Below are 22,805 nucleotides of genomic sequence, written 5' to 3'. Positions count from 1 at the left end.
TTCTGAATTCAGAATATACAGTTTACTGGGAAATGTGCACAGTCGTGTTATGTTGAACTTTTTTGCGGTTTTTTAATGATCCCTTTACCTTGAACTTAAAACCACTGCGAACATTTTGGATCTCTGTCTTCTGCCCATTTACCCCTTGACTTCAACCTCAAACTCAAAACCACTGCAAACACTCCATTTTCTCTGTACCACAAAATTGAATCCCAGCGAATATTTCATTTTTTACAGTATTCACAGTATGTACGTATTTTTTATGTACTAAACAGTAGAACATTATGATCACATTCCCTTGGCCAATACTTAATCAACCATACTAGTGTCAGGAGAAGGAATTCCTCCCATTATGTAGCAGTTACAAACTTTAAGTTATTTCAGAACATGGTGTGTCTAAGATTGAACATTTTCTGTATTTGACATTTTCCCGTATTTGTTACAGTGTGTGTCTGAATGGGATGCTAAACTGCACAGATGACCCCAGCTGTTTTGGTAATACATTGTTCTTCCTTTTTTCATTCCTTATTGGTAAGACTTTTTAATATCATATTATACAGTGTATCATGGCACCATTACAATGCATGTATGTATGTGAGTGGGTGGATCTGTGTGTTTGTGTGTGTGTGTGTGTGTGTGTGTGTGTGTGTATTTATGTTTGTGTGTATGTATGTGTGGGTCTGTGTGTGTGTGTGACTGTAAGTATGTGTGTGTATGCATGTGTATGTGGCGGGGTCTGTGTACGTGTGTGTGTGTGTGTATGTGGCGGGGTCTGTGTATGTGTGTATGTGCATGTGAATATCAGTGTGTGTTTGTACTACCAAAGAAGGTCTCTCTTTAAAATTGTAACCTTGCCCTGTCCTCCTAGTTGCCCCAGCGTGGTCAGCTTGGGAAGTCTGGACCCCCTGCTCTAAGTCGTGCATACAGGGTGTTGGAGAGTTTGGCAGCAGCGTTCGATCCCGTCGTCGTTATTGCACCGACCCGCCGCCCTCCGCTGGTCAGGACCTCTGTGTCGGGGATGACTTAGAGGAACAGATCTGTAACGTTCCAGAGTGTCCCTGTAAGTATATGCCAATACTCTGTACTATACGTTTCAAGTTTTTACATTTCATTACTGACCAATATCACAGCTGTATCTTTGTAATTTCGACCAAACTTACCAGATGTCGTTATAATGCAAAATGTCTTGAACAACTCATGTTCAATCTAGTAAAATTGCAAATTATTATTCATGTGTAATTTAGCTAAAACTGGTCAATGTATGTGAAACACAAACCGATGGATACATACACAGACACACCAAAACAATCTCTTGTGCTGATACAACAGATAGAATGACATGAAACAGACTTAATGTTAGCATGTTTACAAGTTGACAGCTGTTTTTTAAATTTTTATGTCCAGTGGTTGGTGGTTGGACGGAATGGACACCGTGGTCGGCCTGTGCTGTCACATGTGGCGCGGGAACATCTCTACGGTCTAGGAGCTGCACCAATCCCCTGCCTTCACTACCGGACCTGACCTGCGAGGGTTCAGCTGTACAGACTACGACATGCATGGCTGAGAGTGACTGTGAAGGTATGTACAGCACAATGATACTGTTACATGTACATGTGAATGTAGCAGTGTTTCATCTCATCTCATCTCATCTATCCTTTCGTTAGTCCACCATTAGGGCACCACAGAAGATCTGACAATCAGCATTTTCACCACCTGGACGGTTCCTTGGAAATGATTATAGTTTTGGTTAGTCCAGATGTACATGACATGCGGCCGTACCACTTCAGTTTTCTTTTCTTTAATGTGGTTATGAGGTACAGACCAATGTTTTTTTACTTGACTCTATTCCATTCCTAGATGATCTTTTTAATATACACTTAATATCTCTGGCTTGAGTTTAGAATGGCATGCTTCTTGGAAGTGCCTATAGAATCTCTCTCCTGTTTTTCCTGCAGGTTGCCCAGCTGGTCAGGTCTACCACAGCTGCCTACCTTGCCCCTGGACTTGTCTGGACAAACAGAATAATGTTGAGTGTGTGCAACAAGGTCAGTCCTAGCATCTGTGATGTTTGTGTGATTGGCCTTATCCTGAGAGACATTGTTCGGGAGCTGCTATGCCTATTAATTTTTCTACAGTCCCTGATGTATAAATATAGCTTCTTTCACTCCTCTTGCAAAAATGGATTTGTACTAATTGCTATATTTTACACAACAATGCTCCACCAGAATGTGTCCCCGGGTGCGGCTGTCCCAGTGGGCACCTGATGTCAGGTGACAGCTGTGTGGAGGAGGACAGCTGTCCATGCAGCTACGTGGATCCTGCTGATTCAGGTGATATTCCTCCACTCGGCAGAGAAACACTTGTTGTCAGTCAGAAGTGACAAGTCATGTTGGGGTATTACATTCATGTACATTGTATGACACACCAGTATATTCTATTTTGCACAATATTGCTGTTAGTGTTCGTTTACCAGTTACCAGTAACACAATAAGCTTTGCAGTAGGCATCTAGCTTATTAGTTTATGAATGCAGGTTGCTTGATGAGCAACCCACTTATTTCAAAGAATTAGACTGTAATCTGCTAATTAGTGTTTCCAACTCAATTGGACTACTGATAAAAGATTAACCACTTTCAAAGCACAGTACATTCTGTTTTTATTGTTGTTCAGTTAAGCTGTTGTAGATGTGTTTGTTTTGTTAAGTATAAGCCTCTGCAACTATTGTGTTAAGGTGGAGCTTACCTTGTTCAGAAATGTGTTTGAATGTAAGATGACTTTTTGTGAAAGTCCTATGTTTATTATAAGCTTGAGTATGAAATAAGATGTTTTTGCTTCAGGTCCAAAGAACTTTTTGGCTAACAGTGTTTTTATCATGAAATGTACACATGTGTACTATATGTATTGTAAACTTGATGGGCTATAAGCAATTATCATTGTTTATAATCAATGTATATCAATCATTGATTAATTTCTTGTCAGGTGCCAGCCCAATGTTATACTCTGATGGGGATGTCGTTAGTGTCAGTTGCAACAACTGGTAGGACTTTCCTCTATCAATTTGTAACAATTGTTATCATAATGATTATAGACTTACTGCTATATCATCGATAGCTTTTTCCTTTATCATGTACTGTATGTATTGTACCCTTTTCATGGTTCCTGATTCTTGAAGACCACTTTAAGACCCCTCTGTCTGGGGCAGATCATATAGTTTTATGATCATTATGTTTCAATGTAACATTTCTTCTGTTCTTGTCAGGTCATTAATGTAAGAAGTATTAAGATATCGAAATGTACAAAGAAGAATGTTTTTTGATTTGACAGGACATATCAAACTTAATTTCACATTGCACAATTTGAAATGTGCATGTAGGCATTATAGAACGATAGCCTGGAAGCTTGGAAATCTTTAGTGATGAGTGTTTAAAGGGACATAATTGTTGTTAGAAATAGCCTCAACCAGGTTTCACTATTTCAGCACCTGCACAGCTGGGCATTTCAGCTGCAGCCAGCTGGTATGTGATGTGGACTGCACCTGGAACAGCTGGTCAACCTGGTCTACCTGTACCAAGTCATGCGGGGTCGGTGAGAGGTCACGACATCGGACATATAACCCTGCCCAGGGCAGCGGGGCCCAGTGTGCATCTCTGTGGTACACCACAGAAACACAGGACTGTAACACACAAGCCTGCTCAGGTCTGTAAGACATTCACAGTTTCCGCAATTGTGACATATTGTCACACATTATCAGAGTGCTGCATTCTATAATCCTGTGGGGTCAGAGCAAATAATCAAAATCATAATTATCATACAGAAGCATCCTCTTTGTCTATGGGCTTTTCATGTAAAATACAGATTCTGAATAGTTTCTAATTTCATTACAATAATAACTACTTTGTTTATCTGTATCCCACTCAGGGTCAATATCATAATTATGATATCATAAAACTATTTTGGTTCTAGTTAATGGTGAGTGGGGCCAGTGGTCGGCATGGACCCCATGTGATGCCAGCTGTGATGGCGGCTCTAGTTATCGGTCCCGCGCCTGCGACAACCCCCCACCAAAGAACGGTGGGAATGACTGTGAGGGGGAACACTCAGAGATGACCTTGTGCAACACTGATCCATGTGGTGTGTATCGTTATACATTGTATTATTGTATAATGTTGTATCATTTATTTTTTACTGGTCAATATAGTGAGGTGTAATGTACAATAATTATGTCAAATGGTCCTCTTCTAAATATAACTCACACCTCACTTCACCACAACAGTTGTAGTTCAGAAATGAAAATAGGCATTTGACCAACAATCTACAAAATGCTTTTTGGCCAGTTTCAGTATCCTACCTTATTATTAACTGTAAGTTGGTCAGGGGAACTTGAAGCACACTGGCCCATATATTGCTGCTAACAGTCTTCCAAGGGAGCAGCCATCTTGAAATCAATTGAGTCACGCATACAAATCTGATACAAAATGAGATCTATCAGTCTCAAGAAGACACATGTGCTAAGTCTTTTACCTTATTTGTGCCAGATTCCAGCCCGTTCTATAAAAAATGAGCGCACTATGATAATGGAGGCTGTATTACTTTTTGACTCACTCTCATATATGCTGTATCCTACAGGTGGCACCTGTCCAGATGGCCAGGTGTATGACACCTGTGCAACCACCTGCGGCCACCGCTGTAGTGACTTCCACCAGGGCGTGGCCTGTGTCGATGCAGAGGAATGCACACCTGGCTGCAGGTGTCCTCAGGGGTGGTACCTGCAGGTTAGTTGATTTGTTGTTTTAATTAGTTTGACTGTAGTATGCAGCGTTGCGCATGCAGGCATCCCAGGGCTGGTTTGATTACAGTAACAGTTGAAATCTATAAAAAGATCCTGTCCCACTTGAGCTCCAAGTGATGTTTCAAGTTTAACACTGTAAACTAAGATAATATAATTCCTAGACAAGTATTTTGTTGTGGTGAGTTCTACTTCTGTCCATGTGCATTTTTCTCTACTTGTGTTAATTTGTGTTCAACTGTTTATCTATGATTACCAAGGATTATACCTCATCGTTTAGACTCAAGGTTTTTATTCAAAGATCTAGTTATGGCCGTCACTGAAGTCACAGTGAACGTAGCGACCGGTTCAGAGACTAGCACCACAGTTCACAAAAAAAAACATTTTATTGAGAAGCAGCAGTACTTAATCATCCGGATTATATGTATTTAATATTGCAAGATATTACATGTATTTGCTTTTATTTGGTTTTATGCCATGTATTTGTTGCTTGGCCTGGGGTCCGAAATGGTTGTCATGTTCACTGTGACATTGTTAATAATTGGATTATGCCAAAAAACAGTTACTGTAACAGTTACTCATTAAAGCAACTGGATATGATTTTGGAAATGGTCATACATTTCAGGTAACATCCACAACCTCTCATTAGTGCCAGGGGGTTCAAACCCAGGACCTCTGAATTCTTGTCCAAACACCCTAGTGGTTACACCAAAATGACGCCTTATATGCTGTAACAGTAATTTTCTATTCTATCAATGATTATGAGATTGTTAAATTGTTTGACCCTATAGAATGGAGAGTGTGTCCTGAGGTCCCAGTGTGAGTGTGTGGATTCACAAGGCCAGCAGTGGGCACCGGGCAGTACACAGATGCAGGGCTGCAACAACTGGTGAGGAAGTCAAACTTAATCATACAGATCAGGGTGCCTAAGCTCTCTTAAGTTCAATTAATCTCTGTATGATTTATGGCTCAAGGGCACAGTATTGGAAGGCGTAGCCCAACCCTCTCCTTCCAGTGCCTTTTACCTCAACAACCTATAGTCAGGTTCCCATTTTTGTACCTAGGTGGGGTGAGGAAAGTCAGTGGCATAACATCAGGGAATTTGAACCGAGGACCATTGGGTTCAAGGCCAAACATCTTAACCTTTACACCAACACGACGCCATACAGAGGACATATTAATTGAAAAAAATTGTGCCATGACTTTTCGACCAGCCTACTAGAAAATTGATTTGCGTCATGCAGGTAATTTTCCAGCGTCCTGTTTGACTGTGTTATGTGGTGTCCTTGATATACTGTATCTTACCATCACCTGCAGCACCTGTGCAGACGGTAAAGTCACCTGTGGAACGGACTCCTGCCCAGGTAGGTGCAAAACAGCTGTGGACTTCTGCTACCGATTGTCCATTTACATGTATCTCATTGTTGTTTTTTTTCATGAAAAAATAAATTGGTACAAATTAAAGCAGGTGCCTTGCATCAAGTTGCATGTGTACCTTGTCACTTGTGACACTGAATAGCATGTTTCAGATGTGGAAACCCATAGTCAGAGTATTTTGCTATTTCCTTGCTTGAACTTTGCTTTATTTAGTTGAATATGACACCAAAGGAATGAGTGCTGGAAAGAGAAATCATGAATCTGACTTACTGTACATAACTCACTCCCTTTAAACATGTTTAGTAATTAAGGGAACGTTACAGACGTTCCTTCAGATCTGTTTTGAAAGTCATGTTTCCCACTCAATATTAGTTTCTTGAATCCAAGAAGCAATGAATTAGATGAGTGTGGCCTGAAATGTTTCTGTCTGTGTTCCAGTTGACTGTGTGTGGAGTGCCTGGTCTTCCTGGACCTCCTGTTCTGCAACCTGTGGGTCTGCAACCATGACTCGCTACAGGTCAGGCAGCTGACTGCACTCTAGTTGTAGTTGTACATGTAATAGTTGTACAAAATGTAGCTATTAGTAGTTGTAGTAACTGTTGTAAGTTTTAAATTAGTTTAATTTTTATCCACCCCATCACTACCTTGTGGAACTTTTAGCAAGAGACATATTTTGTAGATTTTCTGGTGCTTTATTTTAGTAGAATTTTATCTTCAGGCCATTGTTTCAGTTCTAGTACACTACATATAGACTCTCAGGCAACATAGCTCATTTTTGAGGGTTAACAATTATACGGACAAACACAAATACTTACCTAGTCCCTTGACCTCCAGGTCGTTAAGGGGACAATGTAGACATGAAGATAGAGAGCTGTCTAGTTAAATAATGCATACCTAGATTTCCGCCATGAAGGACAAATTGTACTGGAAGAACTTTATTGACTGTATCCCACCGGAGTAATCCGGATGAACGATGATGATGATGATGATGAGATTACAAAATTAGATTAGCTAAAACTCTCTGTTATACCAGGTCAGACAACAACCCCCCTGCATCGTCCGGCGGAGCTGCCTGTGAGGGGGTCAGTGTGGAGACTCAGGGCTGTGAGCTGCCCATATGTCCTGCTGTCTGCTATGGACCAAATGGGGAGGTGGCTCAGGTCGGAGATACCTACCAGCCCCACCCCTGCACAGAATGGTACAGTCCACATACCTTGTAGTTCACTTTAACCCATACAATACTGGCGAGCATTGAATCGTACAGTCTGCATATACATAATATTTTATATAATATTCATATGTACATGTAGCACAATCCTAGATCTTAACTTTTTTCTGAATCATGAATATTATGACTGTCACTAGTCTGTCAGTGTTAACGTTAGATACTGTACAGTATTATCTCAAGCATGCTTTTGATTTGCTGTCATGACCTTGTTTTGATGTTCTTCTCCATGTTCTTACAGCCAGTGCACAGCAAATGACTGGAGTTGTCAGATCATTCCTTGCTCACGTGAGTTAATGTGCATATCTGACACACTGTTTTTTTATTCTATTTTGCAAATATCATTTGATATCAACTGTCACAGTACTAGAAGTCAAGAAATGTCAATTAAGCTGTGGAAAGATACGGAAGTTTAGAATGTATTCACTCTCTTATAAGTTGATGATGATTCACTGTGTTCTTATAAGTTACTATGACAGAAAATGTGATTTGTGTAATTTAGCTAACGTGATGTTCAAATTCATCTAACAAAATTCTGTATAAAGCGAAACATTTCATTCCCTATCACACACCATGAATCATTCCTTTGTCACTTGCAATATGATAAATGTTATTTTGATAAAAGCTTTTTTGTTTCCACTTTGCCCTTGTAGAGGCAGGCAGTTGGTCAGCCTGGTCAGAGTGGTCAGTGTGCCCTGTGACCTGTGGCAGTGGTCAGCAGTCTCGTGTTCGCACCTGTTCCGACCCTGCCCCTCTGTACGGAGGCGCCGACTGTGAGGGAAGCAGCACAGAGGTGCAGCCATGTGGGCAGGAGGCTTGCCCTGGTGAGTTTACACAGATGTACAGAAACAAGTCTTATCTCACATGTCTACTGCCCCAATGTTCCAGCTGATGGGAACTTCATGCAAGAGCTCTGTAATGGCTATAAAAAAACGTTGATAAGTTATATTTCATAAGAGAGACATTAATACTATAACATTTATATACATTCCACCAAAATTGGATTTTCCTCAACATGATACTAACACACATCAAAGCATGATTGGATGAGAATACCTCGGTCAATCTCAGATAAATCGCAGGTAAAGTCAACCATCACTGTGCCGTGAAATTGAAAATACATCTGAAAAGGATTTTGAACATTGCTTAAGATCTTTTAATTCTTCAAAATTTTTTAGAACCCAGCAGATGACCCCTTGGCAAAAAAATCATATGATGCTGGAAAAATTTTTGACATTGCATGATTATACTCTTATCAACAGAGGTCTATTGTACAATGTATGTTTGTTTGTATTGAATACCCATTAAATTGCCTCATTGCATTAAGCTGGTTTTTATGTGACCAGGGCTTTCATTAATCCTTTTAAAAATTTTGCATATTGTCTTAGAAGAAAGACTGAATGCAGCCAGAGGTTGTTTCCACAACTACCTGAGCTACAGAACACAGTGGATCATCAACATCATTGTCTTAGCAGACTAAACTCAGTGTGCACATACATTGTTCATGTTCTGACCTCCTGACATTTTTACTCTCTCAATTTTCCCAGCGCCGGAGCAGTGTTCCCTGCAGACCGAGGTGCGTAACCTGACCCGTGGGGACTGCGTGGCTACTGGAGTGGAGGTGCAGTTCTGCTCGGGGGCGTGCCCCTCGTACACCGACATCGTGTTCACCGAGCCGTACGTGGTGACGGTGTGTGAGTGTTGCTCCTACGTGCTGGATGCCCTGCAGCCCACGCGGTTTGTCGCCATGACCTGCGGTGGTGGGGAGGACTCCCTGGTGCTGCCACGCATTGCCAGCTGCGGCTGTGCCTCCGAACACTGTCCTGACAAGTAAGGACACATCAATGGTCATGTTACTGTAAATGTCTTTAAGTTAGAGTGGTTTTTATTATGTGGTAGGGAGAAAATAGAGTGTTCACGGTGGTTTTTAGTTCAAGTTTTGGACAATAGTAGACAAGGCGGTAGGAGGGGAAAAAGAATTTGCGGTGGTTTTAAGTTCACAGCAAAATATCTGCGTTTACAGCATTTTTTTGTTTTAATGTCTCACATATCATGATATGCGTAATGATATATACATAATGTATACATGTACATCTGTTGCCTTCTAAAAGGAGTGAAAATTATTTGGCATAATATTCATCAGACATCATTGATTACCCCTGCATTGTAGATATACATCTGGGACAGTACATTGAAATAGTGGCTAGACGTTAGAAACTCTACAAAATAATTTTTTAATGAATCGCTGTGCAAATTATCTTCTGTCATCATATACAGTCATGCATAACTGATGATCAGTGTACATTAAGTAATTGATTTGTTTTGTATTGATTAATGATACAAAGCTAAACTGTTGTGCCAATACACAATCAATTGAAAATGTGCCAAAATTGATATTACATTAAACTGTAACATGCAATATTCTTTGATCAAGAAGAAAAAAATGTCCGAATCACACAATGTTACTGCTAACTCTTCCCTAATTTCTTAGTCCCCCTGCAAATTGTCTTAATCTGCAGTCAGACATTGATACCTTTACCTTTGTGTTACAGGTAACAAACAAATCCAAATGGCCTGGACAGGACATGGACAGGACAAATGATGAAATAGTCTGCCGTGGGATGTTATGTCAAAAAGCATCCTCATGTGACATATAAAGATGTTAGGGTGAAATAAATAAATAGTAATCTGCATACAGAAATTGTCTGATCGCAGTTTTTGCCTCCGTATATATGGGTGTATGTATGTATGAGTGTGTATGTCTGCATGTATGTGTGGGACCCGGTGTATTTATGTGTGTGAGTGTACATTTAGTATTATTTGTCTTATTCTACTTCACATTTATTTATCGAGGATCTGGCTAAAATCCACCTTACTTGCTTTGCTCACTCGGTGGATTTATTCGGTGGTTATAGCAACTGACCAGGCGTTATGACACCATATACACCTCGGGGCGGGTCATTAACCCTTAATTGTTAAATATCAATGAAGAGTCAGAGTGGGGAAAATTGAAGTCATTTCAATTACTGAGTTGTCGTTGGCAAGTTTGAGAGCAGACAAAACATATTCCTGCAGACTTGTGTTATGATCAGCACACTTCCATTTTCATTTTTTTGAAACTGTGTTAATACTTACCTTCGCCGAGAAGGTTATATTATCAGTTACACCAGCTGTGGAGTGGGTCTATATGTATGTCAAGAGCATAACTCTAGAAACCTTTGATGGATCTTCTTTATTTATGGTATGTAGATAGCTTGATCAATTCTTTACATAATCGAATACTAAATATGCAAATCAGGAGCTAATTTGCGTAATTAGCGAGGAAAGTTTATAAATCCGCTGCATTTCATAATAGGACTCTCAAACATGTGACATATGTAACTGAACAAGAGAGGTGTCGATAGGTATCAATAATGCAAATAGCTTCCTAAATTGCATAATCATTTAGAAAAGGCTAAAATACCATAACGGAATAACTCAAGAAGAGGTTGACGGATCGTCATGATATTTGGTATGTAGACAGCGGGAGTGATGATTGACAACATCGTATGATGAATATGCAAATAAGTAGCTAAGTCGCATAATTGATGAGGATTTTTTATAAATCCGCTGCATTCCATTATAGGACTCTTAAACACGTGACATAGGTAACTGAGAAAGAGAGGAGTATCGATGAATATCAATTATGCAAATGAATACCTAATTTGCATAATTAATGTCACAATACTATAACTCCATGATGGTAAATGATTGGAATTTCATTCTTGTAGCATTTAGAAGTTAAGGAGACATTAAGTAGACATTACATGACATAAATCATGCAAATGAGGGCCTCATTTACATAGTTTATGAGGAAATACTACAATAGCCTTCTTTACTTAAATAAGACTTTCATACTTTGTTATTCATAGTGTTGACTTGTTACGCTGTCATGATCATCCTCACTCACTCGGTGTGCAATATGTGTGTGGACTATCATCGTACATTACCATATGAATGAAAAGTAAGCACACATGTAAAGGTAGAAAAAAGGTCAGCATTGCTACTGTTGAAGGGAAGATTCGTGCCTTCAGGATAAAAGAAAAAAAAAGTTTGAAATTTTCCTCTAGATTCTACCTAAAAAGCTGCGTCATGTATGGAAGACTGGGCCGTGACTTAAAAGCTTGAAGTATGGCCCCTTTGTAACCCGCCAGAACCAACTCAAATTGAGGTGAGTTCACCCAAAACCAGCATGCCATTAAGGTGTATTATCCTAATTTACCCAAATGGCTATGTCTGCTCTAGATTAAGTGATATATCGGAGCAAGACAACAACAGGCATGATTGTTATACGTAAAAACATGATATACGTATTCTTCATTTCGAAGATGTCCAAATATATATGAATTAACCCGTATATCGGGGAGGAATCAAACATACCTTTTCAAACGTTTTAGTTGTTGGGCCACAAGTGAAAATTCTACAGAGCTACTCTGGGCTTCAGGCAAGATGATTACGAGTTATGTCGTTCCTTGCTTGCCATGGGACGACAACATCCCAGTTTTGGGAGAGGATGCCATCCCAAGTGGGCTGGCATGTGCGAGCCTTGGACGGCTGAGCTGAGCTGTCCTATGGCTTAGGAGATCACTAGTTCTCTGTCTGGGAACTTAGTGTCTCAAAAAACTAGTGCCCTCCGTGGTGCTCCTTAAGGCCGGTCTGGTCACGCCAGGCTGGTCACGCCAGGCTGTGTCGCAAGACGTCTCGTAACACGATGTCGCATTATGTCAGAATTACACTGAAAAAAACTCATATTGTAGAATTTCGTCGTTATAAGTTTATTTTCCCACAATTTCCCAGACTCTTCTTGCCCTCCCCTCAATACAAGGTTTAAAATTGTATTGTATTTAAATTTTTATTGGAAACCCGTGTTTGATTTCCCCAGCCCCACCTACACCCCAGCAAATCCTTACACTACCTTAAGAGCAAGCATCTTTCGTTCGTGGTTTGGACACCAAAAAGGCAATTTGGGTAAATTATGTTCATGAACACCTGTAACACAGGTGAGTGTAATCAATCTGAATGTAATACTTGACTTATTGAGAAACTATGAAGACTGGTCAGGACATCTATCAGTTAATTTGATCGTAGGCAAACTCCGGAGGCCCGGTAGCTGACGTGAGGATACAAAAATACATTTAAGCAAAAACAAAGAAACAGTTCAAAGAAAAGTATTCTTTATTCTTTAGATATAAACAAGAAAAGAAGGTAATAAGAACACATCTACTGAATCTCATTCTGTCATCAATGCTACTGCCAGAAATCTGACAAAGGAACAACGTCCAAAGTGTACATTGAAACAAACTCTCTCGTGCTTATATGCATTCACACTATATATCACTTAAGATATAAAAACAAACCTTATTTCAGTTAACATTAAATATTTTGCTATTTGTAACGGTTCTACACCTCAACATCCAAAAGTTTACAGAATGCACACAAGTTTATTACAGATGCATGCAAAGCATGGCCACCTTGTGAGGTTTCTAACAATAACAGCAGAACGGATAACTCTACTTACAATAAGATACAAAATATACTTATTCATTTATTTAACACATCATTCTCTCACTGACTTATTGTAATCCTTTAGATATGCAGATATGCACATGATTTACTTGTTTTCCGTTATGACACTAGTACAGACTGACTTGTCACTCTACACTATGATTCATGCCAATTTAAGATACACTACTTCCACAAGATGTTTATTTCACTTGTGGTCCAGACACAAAATAGACCATTTGGGTAAATTATGTTGATGAGCTTCTGTAACACAGGTGATTGTCATTAAGGTTCAATATATCTATTATTCTGGTAAATTATGAAAATCTTACAGTACTTCTTTACAGAATTTTTTTCCAAAGTACTCATATTCAAGTTTCCATAAGATATAGTAATACCGTATGAAGCTCATGGGAATTCATTTTACAGTTGTAAGATCATAGAAATACGGTATTTGTATGTTTTTACATCTGTAAAATGGACTCCGACGAGCTTCTGCACTGGTCCCCGCAGCAGGAGGAAGATGTCGGCTCTGTGATTCTTCGAACTTCTGCAACGCCCCCCCCCCCAGCAGAAGGATAATGGTACTCTCCAAGCAGAGGAGTGGGTCCGCAGGTTTTTGACGTGTTTTTAGGCGTTTTTGTCGGGCTGTCTACTTTGTCCTGTTTTTTTTTTGTCTAGCCAACCCACATCGGGGTTGGCTAGACAAAAAACAAAAAACATGACAAAGTAGAAATCCCGACAAAAACGCCTAAAAACACGTCAAAACCTGCGGACCCACTCCTCTGCTTGGAGAGTAGGATGATGGGCTCTGGCCGTGGGTTCACCCAGACAAGCTCGGCGACCAGCACTGCAGAAACTGTATAAAGGAACTATAACTCACCTTACCATAGTTTTATACATCATTTACTACTGACATTAGACAATAATTAAACATTTAACATTCGTGACCCCTCCACGACCAGATGATGATGACAGAACAATAGCAACAACAGTGGAAAAACAACAAACTCACTCCCCTGCCTCATGATATATATTTACGAAACGAGCCAGTGACTGTTCTGGTATCAAAAAGGCACCGCACATCATTGAAACGTAAAGTCGGACAACCACAAATCATTCTAAACATACAAAATAAGACATCCACAACAACTGACATTGCATAACTCCAGATGCATCGACATAACCGGAACAACAAGATACATACCTGCATACCTGGTCCTTTAAACTTGCACTGAAAAGCCGCGGAATCGAGAAGTCCTGTCTGAGACGTGCACAGGTAAACACGTCTGCGGACTTACCTGGGCTTAACGTCAACAAACCTGAACTTTCTGGCCTTTAACCTTAAGTTCACTATGGTACCTGATACACACATAACGTCGCGGTATGTTTGACGTACTGTCAAACACGTTTGCAGATGACTCTCATCAAGGAGGTTACTCTCATTTAGTATGAAAGCTCACAAGCTAACTCTAAAACGCTTCTCTTGGACTGTTTTCTAACGTTCTGTCTCCTGTGTACTAATCTACATTCTCCTCAGATCTTGAACGCAGCTACATCTATCCATATTCGTAAACTCAACGGGCCACACCTGAACGTAACACGGTGTTAATAAAGCGCCGCCCAGTGACAGGTGCAGGTACTGCAGTCGCTGACCTCCATCCACCTGACCGTGACACGACCATGGTGAAGCGCCGCCTAGTGAAGGGTTAAGGTATCGCAGCTCAGGAGTGCCCAGTTGAGATAATTAGGTACAAGTACAGAATCAGCTAGAACCCAGAAGAAGGTGTGCAGTCTGGTGATTCAAGATTTTATTGCATCAAAGTTATAACTTTCATTTTCCTGAAAACTAATCACGTCAAACAGACACATAGTTTTGGACGGGTCTCCTGACACTACAAGTGAAGCCAACTCAATTCAGTTCTCATCTATCCTTAGTCTAACTATTGTAATGTTGGGGCACCACCGAAGATCATGCAAACAGTTGTCTCCATCCTTCTCGATTTTCTGGTTTTCTTAATGTTTCACTTTGTGTCATGCCTGTCCATTATCTGATATCATCCTCACATCTATACCCTTACCTCTTCCTTCCTCCCTGAACGGTTCCTTGTATGATAGTTTTAGCTGGTCCCAATGCAATCCATAGTCATAGATAATGTGTCACTGTCAGTCTTCAGTGTTTCCTAAACTCAATGCAATGATGCAGTTTTGGTCTAGCCTCCTGTACGTCTGGACTGTTATTAGCCTGCGTTTACACAATCTCTCGCTGGGTGGGGGCGGTAATTTTCGGGCCAGCCGCTAGGAGCGTGATTTAGACAGGCAAGTCTGTGATCATTACCCTCGCCGAGAAGGTTATGTTTTGGGTAGCGTTTGTATGTGTGTATGTAAATGACCAGCATAACTCAATACGACTTTGGACAACTTCTGTCATTTGGTAGAAAAGATCATCAACTGGTATGATTTATAATCGATGAGAAGCACTCATGATACGTCAGTCAAAAATCATTGGCAAAGGTATGAGGTCATGGAACTCTAGTTTAGGTCTAAAATCACAATTCAAAGTAGCATATGGCAATTTCACTTGTATGAAGACATGCTTGTAAACATTTAGATATTCTACCTTGTGAAGGAAACAAGAAGCGGTAACTGGTGAGATGTGAATGTTAACACAGAATATCTGATTGTAAAAATCTGATAAGATGATCTGTATGTTACACTAGACACATAACAAGGAGGTTTTACATAGAACCTCCTTGACACATACCAAATGCTTTGACAAGTTCAACTTTGCACTATGATAGTCTTTATTTGCCTTAATCATTTTTTTGGCTTTTGTCTACACAGGTAGTAAATTTCTGCATAATTTAGCGACTAGTCAGACCAAAAACATCTCAATTCATACATGAAACTACAGATAGCTGATAGGCCTGCCACTTTACTTCATGCTAGTCAAGCCCTCTAAATATGTCATCTATTTCATCAATGTCATTTAAACTGCATGCCTTCTTCTTCTTGTTTAACAATACATCATCTTTGGCAAATAAGTTGTCCTCTGCCTTCTTTTCTTTTTTGACTCCACCCTTCCCAGCTCTTTTCTTTTTCTTCTTTACTTTGACATCTTGCTTCTTGTCTAATGATAACTCAGGGGTCACTTGGATGGGTTTACTGGGTACTACAGGGGACGTATTCGCATTCTCTGGGCTTAAGAATGCAGTTGTGCCCTTAGCATTTTCAGTAATGTTACTAAAAGTAGTATCTTGTCCTTTCTTCATCAGACCTGAGCTATCTTTAAAACCTACTGCTTGAAGATGTCTGACTTCCTTTTCTGACTTTTCTACTGGAGTACTTTGCTCCAATTGCCCCACAGTTTGGGCAAGTCTGAGTACTTTAGATTTCATGTGTTTCAAGTCAAACTTCACCATCTTCCCTTTGCTCTCCATCTTAGCACATTTCTTGATTTTCAAAGACAGTTTTTGCAGCTTGGCTACTGCGTCTTCTTCTTGAACTTTCTTACTCATCAACTCACAGCACTTTGACAAGTCCTCGAATGTACTACTGCTATTCACCATGCATTCTTTCCCCCTTGATGTACTGGAAATTTCTATATCTTTATCTAACTGTTTTCTCTTGCAAGTTTCCACCCTTAAATCATCTTGTTTGTTCAGTGGTTTGTGAGAATCAGTTTCATCATCTTTGGTGCTAACTTTGGCTTTTGTCTTCTTGTTCCTTTTCTTTTTACTTGGAGTGTCTTCTTCTGTGGGAAAATACAGTGTTCTTTCTTTCTGAGTATTTTCAACTTCTTCTCTTGACTTTGATTTACTCTTCTTACATTGTGTCTCTTGGATGTTACCTTCTTTTGCATTCCTTTTCTTTCCTTTGACAAGGTTTTGTACAAATTCCATTGCTTTGTCTTCTTTCATTTCTTTAGTGTCTCTGTCCCTTTTCCTTTTCTTTGCAGGATGTGTAACATCTTCTAGGTTGTCCATTTTTGCATCTGCTTCCTTTTTGGTTTGCTTCTTTCTTTTTCCCGCAGACTTTGAGCTTTCCTCACGTGAGTCATTCTCCCCGCTGTCCTCTCCAAAGTTCAGTTTTGTGGGTGGGACTACAATATCTTCCTGAAAAAACAACATCAGAAATAGTCCAATCTTAGATACATATACATCAATTACTAGTGGATTGAGACACCAAAGGTTGCGGCACATCATTGTCATCATCATCGGTTGTCTGCGCAGCACATATACATAATACTGACACAAATACTCAATTTCAATACTTTTAAAATACATTTTAGGGTATTGATGTTCTAAACATTAAATTTGTATTCCACTCCAGTCAGAAAACTTTTAATCTTAACCCACTCCCACTTTGAATCCAAACAAAAAGTACATGTATGTTGAACACATCACCTCCTATTACAGTCAAACCTGGCCGGCCAACTACCTCTAGTCACAAGCCACATTAAAACAACCCCATCCCCAGGGGCCAACCTCCTCACTTGTCTGGTTAACCACTCCTCATCAGTAACCAATTTTCCTCAGTCCCTTGAGTGGTTGCTAACACCAGGTTTGACTGTATGTTCAGTAGTCCTCCTGAGTCCTGATAGCCCCATCAATTGATATAGAACAGTTGCTAGGAAACCAATTTTCCCTAAAAAATAGCTACATTTTTTGCTTCTGTGCCATAATACTTTACTCTAGAAGGCTACAAGTTGGCAATGACATGCAACTTATAGCTCCTCATAATATGTTGTTGGAATAAAGTGGGGCAGAAACAATACAATTTTTTTTTAAAACAGGAGTTTTGCCAACTTGTAGCCTTCAAGAGTAAAGTATTATGGCACAGAAGCGAAAAATGTAGCTATTTTTTAGGGAAAATTGGTTTCCTAGCAACCGTTGCTAAGAAACATGCTTTTCAAATTGGCTCCACCCTTGAAAATATTAAGTACATACTCAGGGTTCACCTTACCAAGTTTCATGCTTTTACCACAATTTGAACAAATCTGGCTATTATATATATTTTGCACCAATCGCCTAGACTAATATAATGGAGAGGCCCTTACCTGCATATGCCTGGAGGATCTATTCCTGATGCTAGACACGTCAGACCAAACAGGCTCTAGTGGAGAAAACAAGAGAACTTTGCATCAAAACATGTACATCAGAAATGTCTGTAACTTTATCCCAGGTAGTAACAAGTTCTCCAGGAAAAAAATTGTATTTTTCCACTTACCTGACTGAAACCTGCCAACCCTAGTCTTTTGGGTCTATTTGCAAAATACTTTTTTTTTAATCCGACATCTGAGTGATGATAATGTTGTAGAATCATTTTTCAACATGTTCTCCTCATTTCTGTCCAACAGAAGAACTTGCTTGTACAATGCATATCTGTATGGATATGTCAAAAATAAGTGATCCAAGTACATAAGCCAAAACCTAAAGAGACAAAAATCCCAACCTCCTGACCCTAAAGTTTTCGGGACCGTAATCAGAAACACAACATCAATTTTCATAGGCCTTATCATATGTAGCATTAAAGTTACCTCCAAGATCCATTTCTACGTCATTGGGAAGTCCCTCTTCAGTAAGGAAAGGTGAGCCGTACGCAGGTGTGCTCTGAGCTACAGGTGTGACTTTGCTCTTCTTAAAAGACACTGGTTTCTCCGTTGCTGATGTATCAGTAGTGGAAGAATTAGGGTCTGTAGGACAGTCTCTGTCATCAGGTGAGGGGACAGGTGAAGTGAACAGGTGATCCAAGAAACCCAGAGCTTTGGGGTTGATGCTGCTTAGACTGGTCTGCATTCTAAAGAAAGGAGACAGCAACAAGATAGAGTCTTGAAATCATTGTACTGTTATTGTTGGTGGCAAAAAGATGTTGCATTTTTGTACTTCCACCAAGCAAACTAGGAAAAGAGGGTATTTTTTCAGTGGCACTTCATTATTGTTTTTTCTTTCTTCTGTTGTGAACTCTAAACAATACAAATAAATTTTCATGATTTTTGGTTTCTATGGCAAACTATGGCATAAGGAATAGATCTAAGCATTTAGAATTTAGACCTGTTTACATGTACATTTATAGCTTTCTCTCATAAGTAGTTACAAAATACATAAAGATAGAACTTATTCTTATGTGAGGTTCTGTTATCTAATTGTTTACAGATACCTTTTGTTTAGATATATATTTTGATTACGTTCCAGGGCTTATCTGTTCCAATGTCCATATTGAATAAACGAAAGATGACATCTGATTTAGCACCTTGACTGTTGCTGGGTTGTGTCCTCCTCTGGTGCAAGCCACTCCCCCAGGTCCAATGGCAGCTCAACACCCTCTGGCAGCTGGGAAGGGAATCACAAGAACAACCACATAAGATGATACAGTGAAGGCACACAGAGTGTCTAAATTTCTGACAAATGTAGGCATTCTTTTCTTCGTTTAAAAAAAACACATTCCATACTATTCAAATGTTAGCTTTCTGGTCATATAAAACCATTTCTTACAGCAATGTGTAACATATTGGCAAAACTTTAAATTGGCATTTTAAATGGGGTAGGGAATTTCCCGAGCAGCCTTCGTAACCCCTGCTTCTCCTAATGGGTCAGTGAAGTCATGCTTGTCTTGAGCATTGATGTTTCTGGCCTAGGGTGAAGAGATGCTGCTACAGTAACAATTGAGCCACCTTTCTTCGTAAATCGATGGCAACATCAGGCTCTGATGAACTGATTAGAAAAAAAAACAACTAAAATCATCATACCTACCCACTGTACTTGTGTGCCCTGCAGCTTATCAACCCAAGGTCTAATGAATGAGTACCACTCCTGCAACTGCTCCTGAAGACTCTTTAACAGAGCCCTGAAACAAAAGACAACAAACTAATTGATCGTACTAACTCAACATAACAAAATATCACACACAAAGCACATGCATCATTGCAAATGCACTTTACATTGTCAAATATGTGGTTGAAAACAGCATGAGTGTTGGAACCACAATCTTGTTTACTTGTAGCCTCGATGCCAGACTATTTCCAGGGCCTACACAGGCCAGCTCCTTGGCTTTACTATTAAAGGGCCAACATAGTGACCCCAAAGCAGTGGTAAAATTTCCTTGGGGGTATGTTGGCCCTAGAGTTGAGGACCTGACCTGTGTAGGCCCTGGAAACAGTCTGGCATCCAGGCTAGTTTGCTTGTTCCTTACACCACTATCACAACACATTTGCAGTAATGTACCTACCACAGTCTGCTGGTTATGGACAGTAGCGTGCAGTTGGCAGCCAGGAACAGTGACCTTGTGATCTGTTGAGCTATGAGGCTGAGAAATGAGTCAAGTACAAATGGGCAACTTGCTGTCAATTTTTTTTTTTCAATCTGAGAAAAGTAAAAATGGCCTATATACGGTATACCATTCTTCTATTGACTGTACCATTAGAAAAAATGTTTCACATTTTGGTTTGTTTATAGTTGTGGGCTGTAGACAACCTTAAGAAAGTCACTGTACTCTTGTACTCTAAAGTAAAAGGTAAGGGTAAAGGTAATAAGATTGCCTTTGTTTTTGAGGCCATAGAGGTAGTGGGTTGCTAACCACTATGTCTAGGGCACAGTATTAGAAATCAGAGTCCATCCACCTCCTTCCACTGCCTTTCATCTCCCCAACCAAAGTGAGGTACCCATTTTTACACCTGTGTGAAGTGAGGAAAGTCATATGAAGCGGCATCTAGCGGTCTAGGTTTGAACGCCAGGAATCAAAGCTGTGACCTTTCCATATTATCCACTAGCTTAGCCAGTCCGTCATTAATAATTGTATGGTTTTCCTTTTTCACATCCATGCTTTTGATAGACCCTCCTGTTTCATACTAGTAATGCGTTGCATTCAGCCAACTTTTGCATTCAGAAAGTATCATAATTCATATGTCCTCCCCCCTCCCCTCAGCTATGGAAAAGGCAAATTTGAAGACAGTTGAGAGGATACATGAATGCTTCTGCACACAGACTGATGGTCCGCTTGGTGAGCTCTGCAGCTCCCAGCAGCTTCACCAGGAGAAACTCCACCAGCTGTCGACTAGGCATCAGTACAGCAGCGCCTCCTGCTGAACCATCTTTACAACTGCAAGAAGAGATATTGCTTTATCAGTATCAAACACTAAAAGTGCATTGTAAACATCTGCATACAGTGTTAGATGGTAGACGTACCGACTACTTAGTAACTGATACCATCTCAGAAAACAACTAGAAATTGTCATGCCTTGAAGTAGCAGAGTTATCTAGCTAGGATTGATGTGTTCAAAAATTCACATTTTCCTAGAACAACCATAGAGCGGAACTCATTGCTACCAAGCACAGTAGGGGTATCCTCGCTATAGCTAGCTAGATAGCTTTAAACAATTCTTGTAGCTAGATGTGCACAGGTTTAAGGTGTGACAGGTCTTTCAGTGTAATAGAATCAGTTGCTGCCATGCTGGGTGCCTGTGAAGCTGTTGTGTTACGCTCAAGGGCGGTTATACTGGCTATACTGAAATGTAATGCAACATGATGGTGGAATTATTAGATTTGACATTGAAGAATGTGTGTGAGTTTCTGAAAATTTGCTGGGCGTCTATTATCGTCCTGAACATACCCCTACCGGTAAATAAATTAAGTCGACTTACAACATATTGTAAGGATGCTGTCTCATGTGATTTGATTGGCTAACCTTGGGCAGCAGCTGCTAACATGGGAAACAGCTGTGACCAGCTCCAGTCTCGCAAGCTTGCAGAGAGTTTTCTCTACCTGGAAAAATATTGACAAATAAAAATTAACAACACATTGGTGTTACAGAATATTTGCTCATACTAAATGCGCTTGACATGCCATATCGTAATATTTCATGTTGTTTTCCTCCTTTCAATGGACACAAGTAATTAAAAAACACCCATACTGAGCTAGTAAGTACTACAGTTAGTATCCACTTTTATATACATACATAAACACTATTATGTACATTGATTCACAATAAGAACTTGTTGAGCAAATGTGATTACAAGAAAAAAATGACTTCAATATACTACAAGTATCTTAGTATGTTGTGTGTCCAAATTATGTCTTCCATTCTTATGACACATAAGATGATAAAGTAGGAGTAAACTTTAGTTGTCTGTCCTTACCATCTTGAGGTACTGGTAATGCTTGTTCCTCCTTAGAGATGCTGACAATTTGTACAGGACTCTGGTCAGGACGGACTGTTCAAACTTCAGGTAAGGATCCCTCAGAAGGAACGTCTCCATTCCAACAAGTTTGTCTGCAAAAACTTGTACTGATCCTTTGTGGGACGAAAGGAAAATACATTGTAGCGATTTACTAGTAGTAGGCGGCAAGGATTAAAGGTTACGCACAATGGGAAATTATCTTTAATTATACTGTATTGTATCAAATTATGAGGCTATATCAAACCTATTTTGTATCAATTATAATTGTCTATATATATATAGAGAGAGAGAGATATATATTATTAAAAGCTGATGCAAAGCTCTATTCTGATTTAGCAGCGTATACCTATTGCTGTACATATGATATCAACTTATGGGCTAAATCTTGGCATAATTTCAGGATAACAGTTTTCAATAATAATTTTTGTCACGTCTGCACGTGTTTGATGACACCCCTCCCCCTTCGCCGGCTTTACAACACGGGCCCTTCTACGCTAAATATGAACAGCTAGATGTCATCACATAACACCCATTTATGAACATGACATTAAAAATCATAAATAACCTTTATCGCCGGAGAAAGGACATCTGGAAATCGGTGGACACTTGAGATTTTCTACTTCCTTCCAGAAAAAACTTTCCGCCATCTTGACTGTTTACATTCAAATGGACAAGCTCATTTTGCGGTAGGGATTTTACGAC

General features: G+C 39.8%; 2 protein-coding genes across 2 annotated transcripts in view; one reads left to right on the top strand and one right to left on the bottom strand.

The window, feature by feature from the left end:
- LOC136434157 (SCO-spondin-like) overlaps nucleotides 1-10,088 on the top strand; it is a 29,931-nt gene extending 19,843 nt beyond the window's left edge. The window contains exons 30-46 of the mRNA XM_066426922.1: nucleotides 446-495; nucleotides 869-1,060; nucleotides 1,405-1,578; nucleotides 1,956-2,045; nucleotides 2,226-2,330; nucleotides 2,979-3,036; nucleotides 3,478-3,695; nucleotides 3,963-4,130; nucleotides 4,626-4,771; nucleotides 5,577-5,674; nucleotides 6,103-6,149; nucleotides 6,601-6,679; nucleotides 7,196-7,360; nucleotides 7,629-7,675; nucleotides 8,041-8,211; nucleotides 8,935-9,217; nucleotides 9,940-10,088. Coding sequence (XP_066283019.1) covers nucleotides 446-495; nucleotides 869-1,060; nucleotides 1,405-1,578; nucleotides 1,956-2,045; nucleotides 2,226-2,330; nucleotides 2,979-3,036; nucleotides 3,478-3,695; nucleotides 3,963-4,130; nucleotides 4,626-4,771; nucleotides 5,577-5,674; nucleotides 6,103-6,149; nucleotides 6,601-6,679; nucleotides 7,196-7,360; nucleotides 7,629-7,675; nucleotides 8,041-8,211; nucleotides 8,935-9,217; nucleotides 9,940-9,943 — 2,095 coding nt within the window. The 3' untranslated portion in view covers nucleotides 9,944-10,088. The remainder of the gene's footprint in view (nucleotides 1-445; nucleotides 496-868; nucleotides 1,061-1,404; nucleotides 1,579-1,955; nucleotides 2,046-2,225; nucleotides 2,331-2,978; nucleotides 3,037-3,477; nucleotides 3,696-3,962; nucleotides 4,131-4,625; nucleotides 4,772-5,576; nucleotides 5,675-6,102; nucleotides 6,150-6,600; nucleotides 6,680-7,195; nucleotides 7,361-7,628; nucleotides 7,676-8,040; nucleotides 8,212-8,934; nucleotides 9,218-9,939) is intronic.
- Nucleotides 10,089-15,337: 5,249 nt separating this feature from the next.
- LOC136432491 (ABC transporter F family member 4-like) lies at nucleotides 15,338-22,797 on the bottom strand. Its single transcript, XM_066423805.1, has 10 exons — nucleotides 22,669-22,797; nucleotides 22,062-22,216; nucleotides 21,611-21,687; nucleotides 20,891-21,025; nucleotides 20,156-20,233; nucleotides 19,681-19,774; nucleotides 19,181-19,260; nucleotides 18,468-18,727; nucleotides 17,988-18,043; nucleotides 15,338-17,043 (listed from the first exon to the last, which is right to left on the bottom strand). Exons 1-10 carry the CDS (start codon nucleotides 22,748-22,750, stop codon nucleotides 15,874-15,876), a joined length of 2,187 nt encoding a protein of 728 aa, XP_066279902.1. The 5' UTR covers nucleotides 22,751-22,797; the 3' UTR covers nucleotides 15,338-15,873.
- Between the last annotated feature and the right edge of the window lie 8 nt (nucleotides 22,798-22,805).

Source organism: Branchiostoma lanceolatum, chromosome 4, assembly GCF_035083965.1.
Source record: "Branchiostoma lanceolatum isolate klBraLanc5 chromosome 4, klBraLanc5.hap2, whole genome shotgun sequence".
Classification (NCBI taxonomy): domain Eukaryota; kingdom Metazoa; phylum Chordata; class Leptocardii; order Amphioxiformes; family Branchiostomatidae; genus Branchiostoma; species Branchiostoma lanceolatum.
The sequence above is the reverse complement of the archived record's forward strand: the minus strand, read 5'-3'. Positions and strand labels throughout refer to the sequence as shown.

Excerpts from the sequence above, each read along its gene's own strand:
- LOC136432491 (XM_066423805.1), bottom strand. The coding sequence starts at position 22,750 with ATGGCGGAAAGTTTTTTCTGGAAGGAAGTAGAAAATCTCAAGTGTCCA. Across the intron at positions 22,217-22,668 it reads TCCTTTCTCCGGCGATAAAG|GATCAGTACAAGTTTTTGCA; the intron begins GTTATTTATGAT and ends CGTCCCACAAAG. Across the intron at positions 19,261-19,680 it reads AGGGCACACAAGTACAGTGG|CTGCCAGAGGGTGTTGAGCT; the intron begins GTAGGTATGATG and ends TTCCCTTCCCAG.